At 44.1% G+C, this 23,688-nt stretch overlaps 1 protein-coding gene across 2 annotated transcripts in view; it reads left to right on the forward strand.

Moving 5' to 3' along the window:
* The window catches only part of MOV10 (Mov10 RNA helicase), a 196,037-nt gene that overhangs the window by 47,006 nt on the left and 125,343 nt on the right, over positions 1-23,688 (forward strand). Inside the window, exon 1 of one of the 2 annotated variants that reach the window (XM_069633329.1) lies at positions 13,493-13,548. The exons of the other annotated variant lie outside the window; for it this stretch is intronic. Coding sequence (XP_069489430.1) covers positions 13,529-13,548 — 20 coding nt within the window. The 5' untranslated portion in view covers positions 13,493-13,528. Of the gene's footprint in view, positions 1-13,492; positions 13,549-23,688 lie in introns of those variants that run through there. 2 annotated transcript variants of the gene reach the window in all.

The raw sequence follows: 23,688 nt of genomic DNA on the forward strand, positions 1-23,688 counted from the left end.
CTAATACTTCTATGTAATCATGAACAAGTGGGAAGTCCTTCTCATTCTCACGATGCATCGTTAATGTCTACCACATAGGCAGTAGCCTGGTTCAGGGTCCTCAACCCAACCTCCTTCTCTTTGACCGTATCCAGCCTTCCCCCATTAACTTCCTTCCATCTCCGGCCTCCCCCCTACCACTCTCACAGTCTCCCTCCTCTGACTAGAGTACAACGCTCCGGTACTCCTCCTCAGAAAACCTTCAAAGGCTGACATCTCCTCCACTTGGCAACTGTTTATGCCCGCTCAGCCAACAAACTCTGCCGACATCTGCCTCCTTCTTGAAGACACTGACCTCGACATTCTCGCTCTGACACCTCAGCACCTACTCCACTGCCCTCTTCCTTGCTGCACTTGCACATTTTGAATACTCACAAGGCATAGTAGGTTCGTACTTGCCCTTCCCCCACTATTATTTGTGTTTATTTTAATGTACTTCAATACCATGTTCCCTCCCTGTTGCCCTGTGGGCGCTTTGAAACTGAATGTATTTTCTTAATAAGCGCCTAAAAAGCGAACAATGAATAAATGGTTCTCTATCCTTTTGTATTCAGGATCTTTATAGTCTTGTTTCCAAAACAAAGCTTCTTATTGTTTCAGCCCAGTGAAACAACTTCTCAGACTCTCTGATTGGTTTATGCTCCTAGTTAGTTACTTTATATTGACCAACAACCAGCTCAAACCTCTTGTGGTTTTAAATGGCTCAGCAAGGTCGTCTGTTTGTGGCCCAATTGCTGCTCTCCAAAATGCCTTCTCCTTGGCACACATGCTAATTGATGGTGAGGAAATGCAAGGCTACTGTCGCTCAACAGATCGATAAAACTAGACATTAAATGCATGACAAGGTTTTTGGCAAACTTTTCTGAGTCTGGAATTTCATTTGAGCAATTTAATTGGGACAATGTTGATTGTATAACCTGCAATATCGTCTCTACCTGTAGCCCCCTATCTTATTCATTGAACCATTCATTTTGACACACAGTAGTGTGAGTTGGCCTATTTGCTAAGTGACCAACTAGAGTCAAAAAGTATTCATCACGTAATCCAGAAGAAGAGAGGAACATACCATTCATAAACCTTCACCCACCCAAACAGGAAGCACTATCGAAGAGAAGCACCCGACCGAGAGAGCAGGAGAGACACCACAGACCAAAACCGAACCAATTGAATCTGGGCTGTCCCAAACAAGGGAAAGCATAAACGCCAACCACCAAACAAGGAACTGAGCCCAAACAATTCAAAGTATCCCACAAGAATGCAGGGGCATCTCTCACCGCTAACCCTACTAACAACTTTCCACTTTCCTGCAAATTCACCCTCAACCACTAATTAAAACACATACATACCTCTACCACAGTGCGATCTTAAAATCACACAACATACCGAGCAAATTGCACACCCCCTCCAACACCCAACTGAACCCAACACACTGAACCTCCACAGAAAGCTACAGCATAGATGCACAAAAGAATCCTATACAGATTTGCACACCAAAGGAACACCAAACTCTTACCAATTGAAAGCAAACACAACACACAGTTACAGTTTTTTTCCGAACTGAAGCTACCAAGAGCACAGCAAAAGCTCTCTTGCGCTAGCCCTCCCCACTCCCTAACCCTCCTTCCTTTTCAGATCTACCGGAGCACCTGGAGACCATGAAATTGGCAGTAGTGCGTAGTATAAATCTCATATCACATAACCTAAGATAACCCGCTATCAGACACCACCGATCTTTTTAATCCAGTGTTGCTTAGCTGCTGCCAGAGCAACTGCTGATTTGCTTTGTTCCCAGCTTGTGGCTCGATAGGATCCACTTGCGCTCCTCTTGGATTTCTTTTGTCTAAGAAGTCCGGTATAATCTTATTAACTCCATGAAAAGGAGTTATTGAGTATGTCACGGGAGGGGGTGGCAGCTTTGAGAAGAAGGATGCCACCCATTTCCACAAAGAGCTACCACATGGCACTGGCTTGAGGGTCCCATCAGGTGGCCTTTCTTGGTCCCCCAGAGTCATCCTTAGCACTTGGGTGAGTGTCAGGAAGCTGGCGATCTAACTCACCTGTCTTCTATCTCAGCAGTCATTGGTGAGTAGTTGTTCGGATAATGCATTTGCCGACAGATCGGCCAGTCACTCACTGTCTCTGACTTTGCTGCTCTGCATTTGTTTGGGTATTGTGTTCTACGCTGTTTTTACCAGTTGCCTCTAGCACAACGGACGGTGTTTGGTACTATGCATGGGGTTGCCTCTGGCATACGGCAGGGGCTAAGTGAGGTGTTCAGGAGGTCATCCCCATATTCCATCATCTCCTATCTTAGGGAAGTTCTCATCCCCCTTAGTCCACCCACTAGGTTTCCCCAGAATAAGACAGGGGACTTTGTCACAGAGGATAATGGGCATGTTGGTGAGGGGGCATCTTTTTTTCTTGTGTACTTCTTGACAGCATCTTTCAAGCCGTTGATGAATGTTGTGGCTTTTAGGTTTAAAGTTAGAGTGTACTAGTAAAGCTGGACCAGGTATATGAACATTTGGAGCTGGGACAGGAAATATGGGGGTTTGTGGGCGTTGAGCCAGTGGAAATATGTGGGCAGAAAATGGCGTTCAAGGAGATGGTTTTGGTAGGGTAGAGGGGAAGGTTATTGATAGATTTGAAGACCCGTGTCAGGAGTTTGAAGAGATTTGTATTTTAAGCCAACAGCTAAAATTCCTTTTTCGCCCGTTGATGCAATGAAGGGGGAAATTTGAGATAGTTTCCAATGTGTTGACAAAAGACAAGTGAGAGACCTAAGGGTGCACTGGAGCGTTAGTTGGGTTTGTTGTTGACTAGTAATTTATCAGGGGCCACAAGTACACAGGTGAGATGCTGTATTGGGGAGGATAAGCTGTGTTCCAGTAGAGGTCTTGCCATTCAATGGGAAGAGTTGGAGGTCCATGTGAAAGTGGACTGCTATAGACGGATACATTGTACCTCATGTGCAACAAGGATCTGGGAATTGACTTATGAGGAAATGGAGCAGGCTAGAGACTCCACTCCATAAGTCTGATGGCATAGAGCAGTGGTCTTCAAACTTTTTTGGCATGGGCCCCCCCTGAGCAAAGTTTGGGCAGGCCGGGCCCCCCCAAAAGTGCCAGATGGACAGTTTGTAGAAATCGCTATGAACTTTTCCATGCCCTCACTGCACCCTACTCCCAGTACAGACCCTGGGCTCTCCCCACCCTACTCCCACCACTATCCCAGTGCAGCCGTCCCTCCTGCTCCCACCACAGTCCCATAACACAAGCATACACATACCCCTACACATTTAAATAAAAAATAAATCGCCATAAACGTACCTCGCGTGGTTGCTAAAATGCCCCACTCCAGGTTGCTCTGCCTGTGTATGCGAGGAGGCGCAGGAGCACCCCCTCGCACATACATACATGCAGTGCCCCAGCCAGCATTTCCAATGAGCTATGCAAGGCTGGCGAAGCAAAACACCCCCAGCGTTGCATGGCTCAGTGATCATGTGCGGCTGGGGAAATGAATTGTCAAAGGCAAACAAAGTTTCCCTTTGACAGTTCAGCCAGCCCAGGAGCACTCCCTCAGTGGGAAAAAGCAGCTGAGGGAGTGCTCAGTGTTTCACTGGGCTGGCTCCTCGGCTCCTCCATAATGGGTGAGGTGGCTAGTGGGTGGACGCCCCCTCACCCATTATGGATGAGCTGGCAGGCTTGGACTGGCCTATAGGGCAATAGGGCGATGACCGTACCAAAAATGCAAAATGCTAGTGTAGGCCAGTAAAAATGGGCCACTTTTTTGGCCAATGTGGGCCAGTTTGAGGAGTTACTTCACTATGCAGCTAGTAGTTTTGGGACCATTGTTGCTGAATAAATATTCTTTAAATATCACCATTTGTTTACATTTGAACAAAAAACAACCCCTTGAGTACTATTCAAACAGTCTGTGACTAAAGGACTGAATATCCATTTGCAACTGCTGGCCATTTTTTCATTGGTGCCTAAGACCGTTTTATGGCCCAGTCTGACCATGCGAGCTGCCCCTTCCCATTTCCTCCAATCTAAATTTTTTATTTTTTTTACATTTCATGCTGGGCTCTGGCGCCCCCCCTGGGATGCGGCCGCGTCCCCCTGGGGGGGGCGCGTTCCACAGTTTGAAGACCTCTGGCATAGACGGAGTGCAGTGATGTGGGCCAGAAGAGCATAGATGAGGAAGGGGCATAGGTTTTATCTGTAAATGGGAGATGAGCAGCTTAATGAGAAAGCGATGCCCTGAGGGTGGTGGGGAACAATGAGTAGCACGCCCACAGTGTTCTCCTGCTTCGTACCAGCAATCTCTGCTTCTGCTTCCCCCACAGATGATCCCTTTTTCCCCTTACTGAACTATAATCGACCGTGAAGGACTTTCCCGCTTACAATACTGGGACTTATTGTTTACTGTACCTGGCAAGGACTATGTAGCGTCCGCGTGCCAGTGGATTCATGTCTGTGTGTCGGCGGGTCTCTTCATGAATACCTCGCTATCACCCTTGCCGTCGCCCCTGAGTTTTGCTGGCTCGGCGCGTGGTTTGGTTCACCTCCTGTAGATTGTGCATCTTTTGGCCTATTACTTCCAGGTACTGCTGGCCGGGAACATCAAGGGGAGGTTGCAGTTGTGGGGTACCTTGTGGAATTTGTGTACCAAGAGTGTGTTGTTTCCTTTCGCAGCCAGGGGACCAGCCTTCTTCTCTTGGGGCCTCTTGCCTTCCTCCACTTTTTGCCTGTAGTCCCACCTACTTGTTGACTGGTCCAGTAGGGTGACCTATAGAATGGGGGTTTGTGAGGGTTCAGAATCAGTGTCATTTGCATCTTGAGGCAAGCTATAAGTCAAATCCCAGAGTTCCGTTTTTCCAAAACAAACACAAAATTAATCTGGCAGAGGCGTAGCCAGAATTGTCTAACAAGTGGGGCCTGAAGCTAATGTAGTTGGGCCCACTGCAGTGACGTTAACATCTGTAAATGCCCACACAGCGCTGTTGAGTGGGTATTTACAGAATTTGTGTGGGCCTTGCCCACCCTGGTCCTCCCCTGTCTAGGTCCCTGCGGAGAGGTAATTTGGGACCGCTCCATCTGTACCCAGAAACCTCATGTCCACTCTGTAGCCTGGTGTTCTGTGAACGTCCTGGGAATTCTTTTTTTTATCAACTCTTAATTACCATTATGACACGATTCAATCTTTCGGAGGTGTCGAGATTGTGCATTTTGAAAGCTAGGCAGGGCGACCACTTAGATGGACTTAGTGTGGTTTTCAGCCTCGGAATCGTGTCTGCACTTCTGAGTTACTTAATGATTCACCATGTGGAGTGACTCAAAGATGGAAAGGAGGACACTGGTGCCATGAGTCTTAGCCAGGAATAAGTCTGACTGCCTGGAGTGAGTCACACCAAAAACCACGCTTCGCTGTCCCATGGTGGCTGGCACTGGAGGCTCATGTCAAGTCTTATAACATCAACCAGTCCAGGCTTTTCTGCCAACCGCGCTCTGCATTATGGGACTTGTAGTTTTGTTATTGCAATAATCCTTCTGGGCCTACTTGTGTGCATAGGAATTGGGCTTCTGGAAAAAAAAAGTGAGTTCTAGTTGTTGGTGCCAGCATGATCGCATAACAAAGTCGACAACATGGGCAAATTGACAGATCAACAATAAGTAATGGCTCTTTTTTGCTCCTACCAGTTGACATACGTGTTTGCTAAAATACCAGAACGACTGCCAGTACCTGGATGCTAAGGGGGATAGCTGTCAAGGGCACCGTGTGGTGAGGGAGTAGTACCACTGTGCATGTTGTAAAATGCAGGCCCAGATGTCAAATTTGAAAAGCAAACTACAATTCCCAGAAACCAAAGTGTTCATGGATAAAATGGCGAACGGTGCTCTGAAAAACCTGGACAGTGATGGAAAGTTTTTATAAATAACATCATTTACAAAGATCTCAAGTTTCCCCATGGCTTGTATGAGAAGGTTTGCCAGTCCTTCTTGGACCTCTGGGATTTGTAGTCCTACATTTAAAATGGAAAAGGCAAAATTACCTGTTCCAGAATTCATAGATAAAACAGATAATGGGGAATATGAAAGCTCAGATTTTTTGGGATTAAAATCATCGAATTTGCTTACCCAATGAGGGAGAGGTGTGAACATGTTATATTAAAACTCTGTGCACTCTCAACTAGACTCACCTGCGTCCATCAAGAACGGATTTCATTCTTTGCATTCTGGTAGTTGTAGTTTGGTTTTTCCCTTTACAAATTCAGGGATCCAAGTCCTTGAATTATATTTAAAGTATAAAACAGGACTGGGTGGACTGCCCCTGCTTCCCACAGCTCTACTTAAGACCTATAAGACTGAAACGTTAAATAATTATAATATTTACATCTATTTCGTTTTCTCACGTTTATACCATGCATGTTATTCATTCATTTGTCATATGTTTAGCGCCTTTCACCATCAATATGGTTGTTGGTTGAACGCCCTCGGAGCGCCTGGAGTCCACATTTGGGAGCGTTGGGACGTGCTATTATGCGTGTGTGCATTTCGTGCCGTTACAGTTATGAGAGTGGCCAAGACCCTGCCAGTCACCCACGTCTGAATGGCATGCGGATGGCCGCAGCAGAGGTGAACTAAACAGGGTAGGATTGTGTTTAAGGAGATGGAGATTTATCTGTGAAGCTACAGTTCGAATTTTTCTTGTTAAAGGTGGCTTCATTCTCATGGCAGAGGTGATGGGCAAGAGTGTTTGTGTTCTATGCCTACATCCGGAGTTTATCTATGTACAAAGAGCAGTGCCACCTGTCACCTAGATTCAAAGGAGAGCAAGGCTTTAATGCGGAGGAAGACGAAATGTGAACACAATTAGAAAAACGCCTAAGTGTATATATGGTGTACAGGGGCGGCGCCAGGCATGGGCTTGGGAGGGCTAAAGCCCCCCTCACTTTGATGCAGCAGGCATCACTCTGCTGTTAAGCCCAGCCCCAGACTGCTAGAACCTGCCACATTTCTCATCTCGGAGAGCAGTGTATTCACTTAAATCTCTAAGGTGAGAAAACAGGCATTGAAGTGAAGGTAGAGGCAAAAGCCTGCCATCAGTAGACCCCCCCCCCCCCATGTTGCTGCTAAAGGCTTATCTGCTGGCTCAGCTTTTATACATGGCCCATGCTTTCAATAATTACCATTAACTAAAAAAAAGGTTATTTGTGTGCATGCAGGGATTGTATGTATGCATGCGTGCATGCATGCGAGGGAGTGTGTAAGTAGGTGTATGTGTGTATGCTAGGAGGTGTCTGCAAGTGCACACCTATGAATGAATGCAGTCTGCATGGTGTACATGGGTGTGACTGGGCATGTTAATGAACACACAGTCTAAATGTTATGGGTGCTCCTGTGAATGACAGGTCAGCTGTGTGGGTGCGTGACTGGTGGGTGAATGTGTCTATATCTCTGTTTGTATCTGTGTGTATGCAACTTTGGGTCTGGGGAGGGGAATAGGAGCTTGAACATTTTTTGACAAGAGCTGTTTTACTGCTTTTTCTGGGCAATGGAAAGCCAACTTGAGTGTTTTTTATGTGATGGTAGGGTTGGAGTGGGGCTGGGTGGAAATACTACTGTGGGGCTGGCCTGGCTGGGTCTTACTGTGGCATGGAATGTTTTACTCACATTAAGGGCAAAGCCAACATGAGTGTTCTTACATGGGGAGGGTATGTTTCCTCATTTTGACTTGGCTTTTCTATTTTACTGGTGTTAAGATAAAAGGCAACATAAATACCCTTACATGTTCATGTTAATGTTTAAGGACATTTATACTGTGCACGATCACCACTGGAGTGGTTGCCTGGTGCTCTGGCGTATCTGAAAAGTAAGAGGGTAGGGGAGGGTTAGTAGGGTGTAGCGGGATAAAGGTAGAGCGAGATTTGTGATGTCTTGTTGGCAGCTTCAGTTCGATTAACACTGTTTGCTGAGCATGGGTGCGGTTTATGGATCGGTAGGCTCCCATGTGCTGTTGTGCAAGACTTTGTGTGGTTTGTTTTGTTGTTGCAGTGTAGTGAAGTGCATGTTGTTTGCTGTGCAAGAAAGTGATTGTGTTTGTTTAGGGCGTAAGAAGTGTAACTAGAGAGTTGAGGTTTTTAGCAGGTGGGTTAGTGGGGTTACCTCGTTGTTTCGGACATCTGTGTTAGGTGTCTCTGCCCTTGCTGTCTGCTGGAGCGTTCCTTGGTGGTTTATTTGTCTCATTCTGCATGAGGCGGTGGCATGTCTCTGTGACTGTCTAGTGATCTGTGGGCGGGAAGGTGGTGAAGGCCTCCCCCTCCCCATGTTGAGGTCACTAAGGTTGTGGGTTTCTTTTTGGTTGTCAGTGGGGTCTGCCTGCCATAACTTTCCTGAGCTCCTGGGGTGCGGTCTCATCCCTCTGAGTCCTAAGCGCTCCCTGTCCTGTTGGGTGCTAGTTCATGATTAATGCTCCTTTTTCTCCAGCTACGGTCCATGTCCCCTGGAATTTGCCTAGCGGAGGGGCTTGGGAGAGGGTGAATCCTGGCTTCCTCCCTCCCCAGCTACTTCTTGCCACGTGTGTTTGTTTGTGGTGCGTTCCTTTACCATTGGTGTCTGTTAGTTGATTCCGACTGGTTCTGAGGTGAACAGCCATGTTTTGAGTAGTTTTCAGAATTTTAGGTGGTCTTTTGTATTACGTATTTCTTTCAGAAGGGTTTTTCAAGTTTTTGCTGCCAGGTGAGAGAATGAGGATCACCCAAGTTTTTTTTTCTTATGTATGGTTATGGTTCCAGGCGGATGTCGTTGCTTGGTCTGAGTGTTTTTGTCGGTTGGTAGATGGTTATTTTCTTTTGTAGGAATTCTGCTCTTTGGCCGTGGATTGCTCTGTGTGTTACGCACATCATTTTGAACGTGATTTGTTGTTTGATTGGCAGACAGGGTAGCATTTTCTAGCGCTGGGGTGATGTGGTTCCTTCGTAATAGTTTAAGGAAGAGTGTGGCCGCAGCGTTTTGGATGCATTGCAGTTTCTTCAGCAGATGTTGCGGCATTCCAAGGTAGATGCTGTTTGCGTAGTCAATTCTTGACATGATGAGGGCGATGATTGTCAGTGTTTTATGAGGTAAGGAACAGGAACAGTAGGATTATTTTTATCGAGTGTAGGAGGAAGAAGCATTTCTTGATTATTGCGTTTACTTCTGGTTCTAATGTTAGCACTTTGTCCATTAGGACACCATTAGGACTATTTTCGATGGTGTGGGTGCTGTTCCTAGTTCTGTGCGCAATGGGCCATATTTACATAAAATGTATCACCCAACTGAAGTTTTGACTCATTTAATGAGCTCTATTTCTTTATTTATTGCCTTTATTGACATCACCTAAACACAAGGCATAAATTAGTTTTCAAAAATTGATTAGCAGAGTTTGCTAATGAAAATGTCCTTGATTAGCAAACAAGCCCATTTGATTAGCAATGCTGTACTAATATGTTTAATGTCACCAGAAGGTATTTGCACCCAAGACGTAAAAGGAGCAAAAATACAGCATGTTTGTGTACCGCTGGTGAAGTAAGACATTAGTGATGTGTCGGGGCTTGCGACTTCAACATCGCACTAGACTCCCAGTTCAAGTAACTTAGTTTACCAATTTGACCTAAGAGGAATACACTCAACCCACGGCAATGGTTGAAAAATGATTGAAATGTACTTTCTGTGAAATGGTGCATGTCACTTGGCACGCTGCTGCTACCCAGAGGCTAGCCATGCACAGTGCAACTTTTATTTGACATTTACTGCAAACAAAATAAATGTTGACTAAAAGTGTCAAACATTGATTGCAAATGGTACTAGCCCGTCATTAAATTTACTCAACTATGCGAATAGGCTGTGATATCCCTGTATGAGTATGTAAAATATAAAGAGTTAGCTGCATGAATGGACCCATAAATAGATATAATAAAAAAGACTCTGAAAACAGTTTGGCCAGCTCTCCCGCAGGTGCTAATATATAATGCAATCCTAATAATAGAGCAAAGCGAGTTCTGGAGGCTAACAGTGTACGTTACTGCAGTAGATCTGTAGATGTACCGAATGGATTGAACTATTGATCACTACTTTGCAGCAACATCTACTTAGCTTTGAGTATTCATTATGTAAGAGATAAGAAAGTAAAAGATGAAGCAGAGCGGATCGCATAGCAGGAAGAGAACTGGGGGAAACTAGGTGGAACATCCTAGTTTGCGGCTATCTCTCTTTCAGGTTAGCTAGTATAAAGCAGCAGAGTGTTAATAAAGAATGTCAAGGAGTTTGCGGATCAGCTCATAGGTAGAGTAGCAGTTTCACAGAAGTATGCAACCAGCATGTCACAGAACTGGGTTTGACATCAAAAGCATTTGGCTGTATGATCATTTACATTTTCAAAAGTGTTCATGTGTCAATATGATGCATCTTCCCCCAACAAGATGGAATATAGTTGACATAAGATTTAGATACACTAACCTTTACTGTAAAGCATGGAGACAATGCAGTGTTTTACATTAGCAGTACTGTAGTTATGCATTGTGTAAACTTATTGCATAACTGTATTTAAAAAAAATGTTCACACATACTGTCAGACAGGATATAATTAGCTCAATAAAAATTACTTCTGGTTTACAATTGTTTGAAAAAGAACAAAATCTTGCCTAGCATTCCCACACAGGCCTTTGGCACTTAGAGGGGAGCAGTTGAATACTACTCCAATCTTTCTATTAGCTGATTTTAAACTTACAGAGAGCCTTGAGGGCGAGAGAGGAATTCAGGGTGAGGTATGTTTTCATTGAACAGGGAAACTTAAATAGCAAGTTTTGCTACACAAGTTTCAGTTTAATTAGCAAGCCTTCAGAATTCCATAGCAAACTGCTATACGACACTGCTTATTTTATGCCTTGAAACCTGTAAGTATCACAGCGCGGGGCGGGTACAACTTGGTGAGCAGGGAAAACAAAGTACGTACAGAGTAAGAGAGAGGTAAGAAGCTGCAAAAGCAACATAATAGTACAAGGTCCATAGAGGAGGGTAGAGAACAGGGGGGTAACTTTGAAGTATGAAAGGCTGAGTTGGCCTTGCCGGAATTTGAACCTGCAAATCACACTCAGATTACAACAGCATGCACTCAGCCTGCCGAGTTATTTTACCGGATAGCCCTCGAGCATGTTTTCTTCCTATGGCATTGCAGTTTATTAATGGTTTATTACTGGTGTTAATGCCAATGGCAACATAAGTATTCTTACATTGGGGTGGGGGCATTCATGCAGCCTGCAAGGTAATGTTTTTTTACTGTGGCATGACATTTTTTACTGTTGTTAGGGAGCAACATGATTAGAGTTCTTATATGGGGAGTGGGGGATTTGTGTAGCCAGCAAGGATATGTTTTCTTACTGTGGCATGTTGTTTTTTCACTGGCATTAAGGCAAAGTAAACAGGAGTATGTTCTTACATGGGGATACGGGCTTGTATTGGCAGCGCCAGCATAAACATGCTTTGTTACAGTATCGTTACTGGCCTTATGGACAAAGCAAACATGAGTATATATATTCCACTATACAAATACCTGTGTAGGAATAGTGGCATGCATAGGTGCACCAGAATGCACATGTGTGAGCACAATCGATATGAAAATGCTTTTTTTTACACTTGCAGAGCACTGACATATAGTGGGCAAAGGAATTATTAAAAGGTGTTAGACAATGCTCTTGTGCATTGTTGGTGGCTTGGCATGTAACAAACTTTGTATGTCTTACCCTGCAAACCCGATTGTAAACTGTGTGGCCTTTTCCCTAATTCATCACAGAAAGTGTACTGAAAAATTCACTATTTTAACACATTGTTAGAAAACTTTTCTCAAGTGGACAACCCCCCCCCCCTTGATTGGTTCGCCCTCCCTCACTACTCTCTGTCACTCCTGTGCATTTGGCTGGGGGCAGAACAAGTGCCCTTCCTTCTGCAGGCTCTTAGCTCCAGGCCCCACTTGTTGCAGAATCCTGGCTACGCCTCTGGTGAGTTGGAGTGAAAAAGGGATCTAATGGGCCAAAGGGAAGCGTAATATCTACTCAGCCTCCTGAGCTTGGGGAGGGGGGCAGTAAGATGGGGTTTGGGGGGTAATCAGTAGCGCAATAGGTTTAATGTCTAGTCTCACTAACAGTTTTCAAAACTGCCGTCCAGCCCCCCCACCCCCCAAATTTTGAGGCTGCCCGCTGCCCACTCCCCCCCACCCCGATGGTGCATGGGCACCTTTGGTTTCTGAAATGTACATCAGCAGAGCTCTCCCGCTTTCCCATGGGAAGCCCGAGCAGGCCAGGCAGTCTTGTTTTTTCCCTTGAATTCTGGGATTTGTAGTCCTGAATTTAAAATGGGAAAGGAAAAGTTTAATATGCAGGTTACAAAGAATTAAACCAGGAGTAAATGACTACCTCACCAATGGCACTGGGGAAGCTTGACAGCTCTACAACATTGATCTCAAGCTGTCCAATTAGAGCAACATCCTGTCCCACATTCTGGCTTGCATTCTGGAACTTGCAGTCCTGACTTTAACACGGGACTCGAGATCAAATCAATGCCAACATGGATTTAAAAAGTTGATACAGGTTCTAGGCCATAGATGCTAAGTAGTCCCATTTCATCCCGGGGCTTTTATGCCCATACCTCTAAAGGTAAAAAGAAACTACAAGGCCCAGCACGCAATGCAATTAGAGGACTGGCTTGAGGTGTCAAACAGGACACAGATCAACATGGCAGCTATACCAGCCTCATATTTGGAGTCAGGTTACTGTTGGAAAATATGAAATTATATCATCTTAAATACGGGGCAACCTTCCCCTCCCCATATGGGATTGCTTGCAGGTGCGGAGAAGGATGATTCAATTATTTGAACAACAGTTTACCCAGAATGCATTGTTGATTATGCTTTCTCTCAATGTTGGGATTACAAATTGAATATTCTTCGTAACATTTCCCGGTGTGATTTCTTATTTAATATTTCAGGGTATGTTTTCCCTTTCCAGGCGATTTTTATCTACAAACACGTTGCAAGCAGGGACATGTATGGCATTTCTTATTTTGCATACTGGAGAAAATAAACTACGCGTCCCATAATGCAACTTCGTTGCTGGCTAAAAAGCCGGGACTTGGGCTTGGTGTCAGACATGATATTGGGCCGTTTGAGGGAGGCAGTTGTATTTGGCCAATCTGGTCCTTTTGAGGAAAGGAGAGGGTCTTGTTGAGGGTGTTATGCTTTTGGTAGTCTGGTCGGCGTTTCTTTGTAGCTCCATTAATTGCTAAGCAGCCCGTACACAGGAAAGGTAGGAAGTGACCTCACAGGTGTGCCGAGCAAGCAAGTGAGTGCTGGGCGCTTAGCAGCCAATTGGAGGTAATTAGCGCTAGTTGTGAAAAGGCCGAGGGCGCCGCGAGGCGCAGAAACGGTCCATCGGCGCCTCGTTAAGTTGTTCATCATGTATTCGGAAAGATGCAGGTAATTCGCGGTCAGCAAACACGTTTGCATGTGAGCGTGAAGAATACAACACCTTTGTCGTTGCTGAGTCCTAATGAAGGGCCTTGAAGTATTGCAAAAAGAGGAAAGACCCTTGCCATCAAGTTTACTTTGCACGCCGTCTGCACTTCGAAGCGGGGCAATTTTAGCAACTAAAAAAGTAGTCTCAACGTTAATCATTTATGCAAGCTTTCCTGTATATGGGCGGCAGTTTGAAAAACTTTTCTTTTGTTTTCTGTACAGCTCCCAACTTTATTACTCGCCTTTTAAATGTCTCTAGTGTTCAGTGTCAGGCTTTGCCCTGGGTGGATTTCTGGGGTGCTCGGAACACAAAGCGAATTAAACTTCAATTTAATAATGCATTTTTGTTAACTTGGCATAAGGATCTAATGTCCATTCTGACTCATAAAAAAGGTTTTTTTTTTTTTTAATCAAAAGCGTTTTGAAAGACTATAGCTTTCAGAATGCACTTTAACTCGAGACTTCTGGTCAAACCACCCAATTCAATATAAATGTAATCCATCGCATACATGTCTAGGGCCATTAGTCCAGTCTGGGTTTTAACATTGCATTCTCAGACTTTTAGTTCTGGATTTCACCATAATTAACCCAGGACTACATGTCCCAGAATGCAAAGTTAAAACTGGACTAGTATCTCCCCAGTGAAATGGGGCATGCTCTTCACAAGCTTACATGACCATTTATTTATATTTATTTGCATTTATAAAGCGCACAGCAGCCCTTGGGCATCGTGGCGCTGTTACAGAAGTCTTTGGTTACATAAGTCCTTTCAAAACATACATGTTGCCTTACCTCATCTGGACGGCTTGCTTTCACAATGGACAACATGTTTATTTCCAGGGAAGGGCTGTACTGATTTTCCTCTGTAGAGGACTGCTCTAGAATAGACAGACTATATTCTCGTGTGATTTGTACGGGTTCTGTGGGCTACAAGCAGAACCAGATATTGTCCTTTGCTTCTTGTGGTCAACCTTTCTTTTGTGGGTCGTCCAATAGGAGTGGAGTGCTTCCATGTTGTGTGCAAGAATGCCATCCAGTTTTTCTATGCATTGTGGGATTTATAGTCTTACATTTGTAATAGCAAATCGACCAACCGCTTGAATCACAACTCATCGACATAGAGAGGACCCGCAAACCATCCTTCTCTAGTCATGCACCCACACTCTGGAACTCAATCCTGGTGTCTCCACGGACTGCCCCCACAAGTCTCCAATTTGACAAATCTCTCAAAAGATGGCTATCTCAACAACCCCTGCCAAGGACTAATTCTAATGGACGTACATACCGACGCACAGACCACACAGTACTGCGCTACTATCAACATGCCAGCCCAAATACAGGCTACCCACACGGCACAGCGCTCCACTGCTCTTGAGCTAGGTCCACGCTTTAAACAATATTTAAAAAAGTAAAACTGCTAGTCACAAAATGCAACTGGCTTACACAACTTTGGTCCTTGTAACGTTTGTTCTGAACTTTTTCTCTTTGTCCTCCCCTCCCCCCCCCCCACCTCATCTAAGGATCTTTGGCCCCCTTTTCTCAAGCACTACTAGCAGATCTAGAGATTGAGACATTTTTTTAACAGATCTCCAACAAATGCTCTAGTTGCACAGTTAACACATTTCCCCATCCCATCTGAGAGAAAGCCACCCCAGTTTTTCTTGGCATTCTGGGATTTGTAGTCCTACCTTTTAAATTGAGAAAGCAAAGCTAAACGTCCCCCATATGCCAAGAAAAAAAAAGTAGGACTCGATGACTGAGAGCCCTACAGTTGTCTGTCGCTTGGAATTCTCATTGTCAAGCTGGCAGTCGGTTGGGTGTATGTACCTCTTGTGGATGGTGACAAGGGATATCCCTTCAAAGAAGTGAGTTGGAGCGTACTTCTGTATGGCTACCTTAGCCAGGAATTGGCAACCGTTTCTATTTCAAATAGCCTCTAGATGCTGTTTTTTAAAAAAAATTCTAAATTACAATTTAGATTTAAATACTTTATACCATGGATGTCTATAATTAAAATATTTATTTAAAAAATGGTATGCATGAGCAGTGGGCTCCCAGTTCCATGGTAACATTTCAGGAGTCCACTTCATCACAAGGGCCTCAATCAGAAATGTATTTATGCTTTTGAGAGGGTTTTTGTATGTTTCAATGAAGATTCTAATTCTTTAAATTGAGATTGTAAGCTTCTATACATCCAAGTGCCTGTTGGCGAGACCAGTGTATTTTCAAGCCCTTCTTCCAAGCCGTCTTTAGAATCTAATCATTCTCTGTGCCACTAAGTCGGACTGCATCCTCCAAAATGCCCCTCGATGTGAATATAAAATTTGGTGTACACTTGTGGACAGCGGCTGCTTACCTTGTACCAAAGGCTTCATGGGGAATGGGAGAGGATTGCACAAATGAAACTATCCCATCTTGGGTCTTCTATGCCTTGGGCTGGTGCATACGAGTAAATGCTTAAGTGTGCCCCTATGGGATATAATCCAGTCATAATGTCTGCTTGTGGACACAAACGCCAAGAGTATGAGATACCGGCACAGCACTGTTTGGCAGTCAAAGGATTATTCATTCAGAATGCGTTTAAACAGAGCAAAATAACATCAATGCTTTGTCCGTTATTCTTGACACTAACAACTTTTATACATTTGGTGTTACGTTTCTTCATGACAGGTCGTTAAATCACGAGCTAAATACGAACACTTGGTCAGGGTCTCGGCTGCTATTGGTGCAGCTGCTACCTAGGTTATTTCCACTCATGGCCTGTTACAAGAATAAATGTGTACTTGTGAAGCAAGGGGTGTTTTTACTGCAGGATAAGCATAATATGGTTGTGTGCACAGAATTACGTGATTGTAGAACTAATGTTCACTCAGTTTACAGAGTTCCTACACTTGCTTTGCTCCACAATTTTTCACAATCGCCTCTTTGAACAGACGTTCTATTGTCCTGATGAAGTATTAATGCAAGTAGGTTGGTCGTTACACCTATGGCCATAATGTCCTTAATGGCATTTTCCTGCATCCTGAAAGAATTTGTGGTTGCAACAGAAGTGGCTGACGGTTTGAGGCACACAGCTATTGTCTGACACATTGCAGGAAGGCAGTTGATGCATAAACGTAAAAGAAATACTATCGCTAATACAACCATGAGAATGGATACCAACTTCCAACCAAAAGAAGTGAACATACACCCAGGGAACCAGATATATCCAATGTGTTAGTGGGGACATGTGCTTGGTCCGCAATACTGTGGAGGTTTTTAATAGCATGCTACACTAAAGGTGAGGTGTCGGGTATAAATGAACAACATTTTGTTCCGATAATTTGTCAAACCCTGCCTTATCTTCCAAAATCGTATCGAGCACTACTGTTCTGCATTGCTACAAGGCGCACAGCTTTCAACTCAACAGTGACATTAGCAAGGACTTCTCATGTTTCTCTTCAAGTGACTTCTAGCAGTCGTGACAGTCTGCGTATTTATCTCTGGAGTTAACAGAAGGGCCATACCAGGGAATGATCGCTTTAAGGATATCTCCTGTTACATGAGGTCCAGTATCCTCATGTATTACATGACACTTTTGTCGTGAGAGGAGAAGAAAGGCTCTTATATCGTGATAGCAGGCAGCACAAATCCCATGTGGCATTGCCCTGCCCAGTTAGAAGGTAACCAAGAACATGCATTGGTAGCACAAATAAAATATACTGGTTCCCCTACATAGAGAGGGCCTTTGAACACCTTGGCTGGTAGGTGCAATTTATAGTTGCAGTTCAAGGTAAAGCCCATATCCTTTGTATCATTGGAGATACACATGCTACCTAGGAACAGTATATGTAGAGTTGGTCCATGGGAAGCAGATGAGAGGCTTGATCGCTGTAAGATGACACGTTCATAAGGAAAGACAATTCCTGCCATTTTCTAGGAAATTAGTGGGAAGGTTCCATTAGGCATAGCGACACCCTCAAAACCCTCTTTCTAAAAAAAAAAAAAAAGTTCATAAAGATTCTGATGCGAGATCCCTTGGTGCTAGGTATTTTAGTGTAGATGCTAAGAAAGGGGCTGCTCCCTTAGCCATAGCTATATGTAGCGCATAACATTAGGTGGAAAATGGTAAAGGGAGCTGCTGCAACAGGGGAGGCCTTTGTCAACATAGGCTGGGTAATACAGACCCATATTCTATTGATGATTTCATGTGCGTTATGTAACAGTGAAACAAAGGTATTCTTTTCTATAATCCCTTCCCTATGATACTGCTGGATCGGAGAAAGGGTGGCATTGGAAACGCTGATTACTGTACCAGACAAGGATGGCGCTACTTAATATTCCAGTAATAACCACCCATCTAATGCACAATCCTAACATTACTGAATATTCAAACCCTTTGGAGCAATACCTTTCCCTGTTTTTTTCTCTGATAGGCACCTATAGATGCGTGGACCCTCTCTTGGGTGAAATAGCCATACACTCATGGTTTGGCATAGCTTGTGTATGGAGCAAACCAAAACAGCAAAAAGAAATTCCAACAAGACAGTTTTCGCAGAGCTTAATTGCTCCTTCGAATGTCTTTGTGCTACTGCACCCCGAAATAGTCCATTAAAGTTGGTAGTCTTGACCGCCTGGCAGTTATGCCTTGTGGAAAGGGATTCCTTATAGTTTCCTTGGTCGCAGATTATCTACTATTCCAGCAATTGCCCTGATTCATGGAATTATTTGCGCGTAAAATGCAGATTTGCGCACCATTCTGCCCAAAAATCCCCGTTTGAGGTATGGGTATGTTGGTGCAGAATGGCGCGCAAATCTGCGTTTTATGTGCAGATAATTCCATGACTCGGGCATTGTCTTTGTGGCTAGCGGCAACAATGCGAGTGTCAAATGTCTCTCAACAGAAGGGGGCTTTTTCAGCACCAGACACAGCAGGCAATGGTGCCGGTAGGTGTTTGCTTTATATGTGAAGCTTGGACCCACTGTTTGCAGCCATGACTGATGCTCGCTGGAAGTTTTGTGAAGACCCAGTCACCTGTCTGGATGCCGTGTCCTGGCCCTTTCAATGGGTTTTGTAGACAATCTGCAACCTGTTTGCAGAGAATTGACAGGTTTGTAGTTTGACTCTTTACCGTCGTCGAATACGTGGATATGGCACTTTTTTCCAAATCTTTGGATTTGGCACGCCCCATACAATTGCTGGGCAGCCCATGACTACTTCGTAAGAAGACAATCCAACACTTGGGTGCATAACCGTCCTTACAGAAAATAGTGCTATTGGGAGTGCATCCACCCAACCCAGAGAACTGATGGCACATATTTTGGATAATTTGTTTTTTTAATGTGGTTGGTGCTCTTCACCAATCCCGCTGCTTAGGGATGATAAATTGTACGGAATTTGTGCTGCATGCCTAATGCTTTACAGGCTAATTCCATTGTGGTTTTAACAAAATGTACACCATTGTCACTCCAAATGGTGTGAGGCAGTCCAAATTGTGGCAAACACTCCTTTGAGTATTTTAGCAGTACTTAATGCAGTATTGCCTTTTAAGGGGAATGCTTCTACCCATTTGCTAAACGTGCATACTATCTCTTAACACATTGATTTACTTGTCAGGGAGGCAATTCAATGAAAACTGTTTGTAATGCTTCTAAGGGAAATTCAAGTGGCTGAAAAATGTCTTTTTGGCGTTCCTGCACTCTTCCCAACATTACATACTAATTTTGACAAAAAGTAACAGTTGCTGGTCTTCGCTAAGTGTTACTCCTGTAGTGAGCAACTTGTACATTCTGTCTGCACTTGCATGAGATGGTAGCTATGTACTGGTAATGTGACAGTACAGAAAGAATCACCTCTGAGGACAACCCAGCACCAGGGTCCAAGGTATCACCAGACTGGATTTTAAAATGTGAAAGAAGACCAGTCAACAAGCATTCTCTTGCTATGCTCCCAAGCTCTGGAACTACCTTCCTGATTAATTCTTGCGCCCTCCTGTCTGTGATTCAGGAAAGATCTGGAGACCTGCTGCTCAAGGAACATTTCACTGATGAATGAGGGCCATAGACTGACCAGACTATTTTTACACACCCCCACCCCCACTTCCAACATGTACTATTCTCTCTATTATCCAGCGACCTTTTGCTTTTTATCTAGTTTTGCATTGTATATTTCACCTAAATGCATATGTATAGAAGTGCCATGTGTGAACAGGTGATCCAGCCAATTTCATAGTTTATATTCGGAGATGTGTAATTTTTCTTTTCCCATTCTAAATTTCGGACTAAAAGTCCCAGTATTCTTAGAAAAAATTACAACTGACTGCCCTAGTTGGGTGGGATATTTCGAGCCTGATTATTGATGTTCTGGGACTCTGTTGCTTTTTGCATCCTGCATTCTGGACTGAAATTACAAGTATGCAAATACAAAAACAAGTCCCAAAAGACTATATGTAAAAAAAAAAAAAAGTAGGAAGATGTCATGAAAAAAAAGGCGCAAAATGGCAATGTTGGGTTTTGAGGAAGACACCAGGGTTTTGGTTTGGGATTGAGGACTTGTGTATTGCAACAAACAAAATACCCTCAACTGAAAACAAGGTATTGCAGGTCATGTGGATTATCTGGCATTCTAAAGGACCGCAGCCTACAATTGTGTGGGATTCGCAACTTGTGGCTCTCCAGATGTTTTGGACTACCAACTTCTAATCAACCAGAAACTCCCATATCTGCACGGAATGACGCCTCGTCATACTGGACAAAGGCCTGTGTCTTGTGATACTGTTGGTTAGTCCCTGCTTTACAAATCTAAATGCTTGCACCAGAAAGTACTTGGCCACAAGTCCCAGAAAGTAAACACTGTTGGCTTAAAAGCTAGTAGTTACTGATGGGGTTATGCATCATATGGGGCCAATGTCTGGTACCTTGTTCAAGGAGCCACAAGGATTTTAATAACCTTATTTGAGATATTTGCATCACACACTGTGCAGTTAAACAGCATCTAGAAACAGGTAAAAAAAATACTTTAAAATATTTAATGGAAAGGGGGGATTGCGTTAGAGTTCCTAGCAAGAGTATCTGAAAGGAACACAGTGAAGTGATCAACTGAGATGGAAAAGCTTTCCAAAGAGTGGGACCACGCCCTGAAAATCTCAGATTTAAAACTGGAGGGAGGGATAAGCCACAAGGTTTTGATGTGCAAAACACAAAAGGTCTTGCTGGAGTATGTCCATTTTCTTTTTTTGGGACGAGGCAAAGACTGGTCCGACCATGCAAGACCGTACACAATATCGTAAAACCAATCCTTTTCCGAACTGGTAACCGATTTATGGTAAGGCAGTTATCAGAAACTGGTGAATCGACTCTTTTGATCTGATGGCCACCTTTTGCACGAACTGCAGACAGCTGATTTGTTTAGCTGCTGAACTGGTCATCAAACCAGTAGCAACGTCTAGTTGAGGGTTCCCAACCACCCCTGCAGACCCTCTACTGGTTAACATCCTGCTTTAACAAGCAGTATAAACTAAGTTGCGTTGACAATAGCACTGACTTGTGAGTTAGTCCCAGATCTGCTTGCCAAATGGACTATTGACTTTGACAAATGTTAGGTATTTTTTTTTTTTTACATTCTTACTAATCCTTTATGGAGATGCCTGCATACTCTTGACGGGCAATACAGAATTTGCATATACTTTCCGTGATTTTCCACCCCCTCTATAATCTTCAGACGAGTGAACAACAAGGAAGTTGTGACTAGCATTTGTGCCTAGTAAAAGGGCGTCTGGCTCCTTCTGTTATCAGAGCATGGACTAAACTTTGCTCCTGGGGGGAGGTTCTAACTTTTTAGCTGCCAACTGAATTTCCCATGTAAGACCGAACAAATAATACTGCAGAAGGCCAAGCTGATTAGCTGCACTGTTGCCAATGCAGTGAATTGGTTTCAGGGATTATTTGCAATGCTGAATTCTTTCACGTTGGGTGATGGTTGCCTAAACTGCAAGGTAGTACAGCAGGTTGGGTGACAAGCGCTTGGATATTACGTTGTGGACATCAACCTATGAATCCATTGGGTTTTGATGAATTCCAAAATGCACGGTTTCTACTTGGGACGGGGAGAAGCTCAGTTGCACATTTTCCCAAGGGCGAGGGTGCAGTTTTTCCCGTAGCAAAAAATCACAAGCGGGTACCTGACGGGCGCCATTTTATTCATTCATTCATTCATGCTTTGCTGCTCGGAAAAACAGACCAGACATTTATGCTGATGTTCTATTTTAAACTCCCTTGCTTCTTAAGGTCTCCTTGTCCCGCCCCCTCTCCACCCCCCCCCTCCAAGTGTTCTGCTCATCCCCAATTTGGAAACAAATAGACAAACGATCTGTATCCTTTTGGCTTCCAGATGTTTTGGACAGTGACTCCCATGGTCTTTTACTAGTCATTATGCTGACTAGGGCTGATGGGAGTTGTAGTCCAAAACTTTGGGGATTCAAAGATTGCAGGCCCCCGAACTAGAAAATACCTGCTGTTGCAGTGCATGCTGGCAGCTTTGCTCGTGCCAACTCTTTCGCATTTAAAATTGTTTGAAATAAGGTGTAACTGAGAACGTGCGCCTAGAGCAGGCAGCTGCAACGTTTGGCTCTCCACATGCTTTAGACTGCAATTCCCACCAGCCCTAGCTGGCTTTGACAATGAGTGGTAGTCCAAATCGAGAGCCGCAGGTTGCAAACCACAGCCACAATGTTGGGGATGCAGGCATTTGAATCTAAGAAATGGCACGATTGGTCAAAGGTAGCAATCGGTTTCACACCACACTAGGTGCACAAAGTCTGATAGTAACATTTTTGTTACTATCGGAGGATTCCATGGTAGTTGCATGCCAACTTTGCTTAAGTGTTTTTGTCTACATGCAGCAAATGGTGCCTTCGAACACACAATTGTGTTTAAACAAGATTCGGTATATTCGTAACCTGCATAATCTGAACGTAGCATTCCTAGTAAGATCGTCTCACCGGTCTTCCCTATGTCTATCCCACCCCCTCCATACATGGTTGCGCTTTGAAACACTTGTGTATAAGCACATAATAATCGTACCACACATGGAAGTACAGTGAGTTTCAAAACACATTCTGTTGGACTTCCATTGCACCTCTCAAGTTATCCCATGCTATGCAAGTGTCGCCAAGCTGGAATTGTTTTGGCCGGTGCATTCAGGGACTTGGGCAAACCTACAAGCCCCAGAATGCATAGGGAAAATGGGCGCAGACATGGGCCCAGGTGAGGGCTTTAACACTGGTAATGAAGTCGGATGTGTTTTTGAAAAGTTGTCCCATAAATGCTTCATTTAAGCAATCCCACCCAGTTTACTCGTATAAATCGAACCGCAATGCATTTTATTAGAAGGTGCCTTTACATTTCTTACGGTTTTTGGAAATATGCCCCCCTTTGTTTTTATGCCGTCCCCAAATGTTCGAAAGTAATGTAAGGGTGCAGCAGCAGGAGGAGGCTGACACACAGGTGGCATTGTTGACATAAACGTTTATTAGTAATGACAATAAAGAGAAAACCTAACTTTAAGAGGGTTTTCCCTTCATCAACTAAAATACTAAGATTTCTATCACGGTGTTTGTGTACCTGTGTCAAAAACCTACTTCTCTTCCTCATAAACTAAACTGAAGGGGTAGTGGATCTTCTTGGTCCAGAAGAATGGCTCCCTTCTACTGGACAGCGGATCACAGTTCCAGTTGTTGGGTGGGATCTTTACCTGAAGGGACGTCTCTCATCCCCATATCTCAATCCCTTAGTTCCAGGTTGTAATGCCAAAAAGCAGTAAAGGTCTCAATTCAAACTCAAAAGGTAAAGCTCCAAATTCAAAAGGTAAAGCTCCAGTTCAATTCCTTGTTGCCTATTATTGCTTCTTAACTATTGGGTTCTTGGAGAAGGCCTCCCATCTCAATGTATCTTGTTTGTTCCACCACCAGAGGGAGTGACTCCCTGCCCCTGGCTGTGTTCCAGGAGAATGCACCTCTTCTCTGGGTACTCCAGCAGCAGAGTGTCGCAAAACCAGGGGGAATGACCCCCCCCCTTCCACAGATTTGAGTACTTCACAAAAGGATTGCTGACTTTGCATCAAAA

This window comes from Ambystoma mexicanum, chromosome 13, assembly GCF_040938575.1.
Source record: "Ambystoma mexicanum isolate Mex_15411 chromosome 13, UKY_AmexF1_1, whole genome shotgun sequence".
Classification (NCBI taxonomy): Eukaryota; Metazoa; Chordata; class Amphibia; order Caudata; family Ambystomatidae; genus Ambystoma; species Ambystoma mexicanum.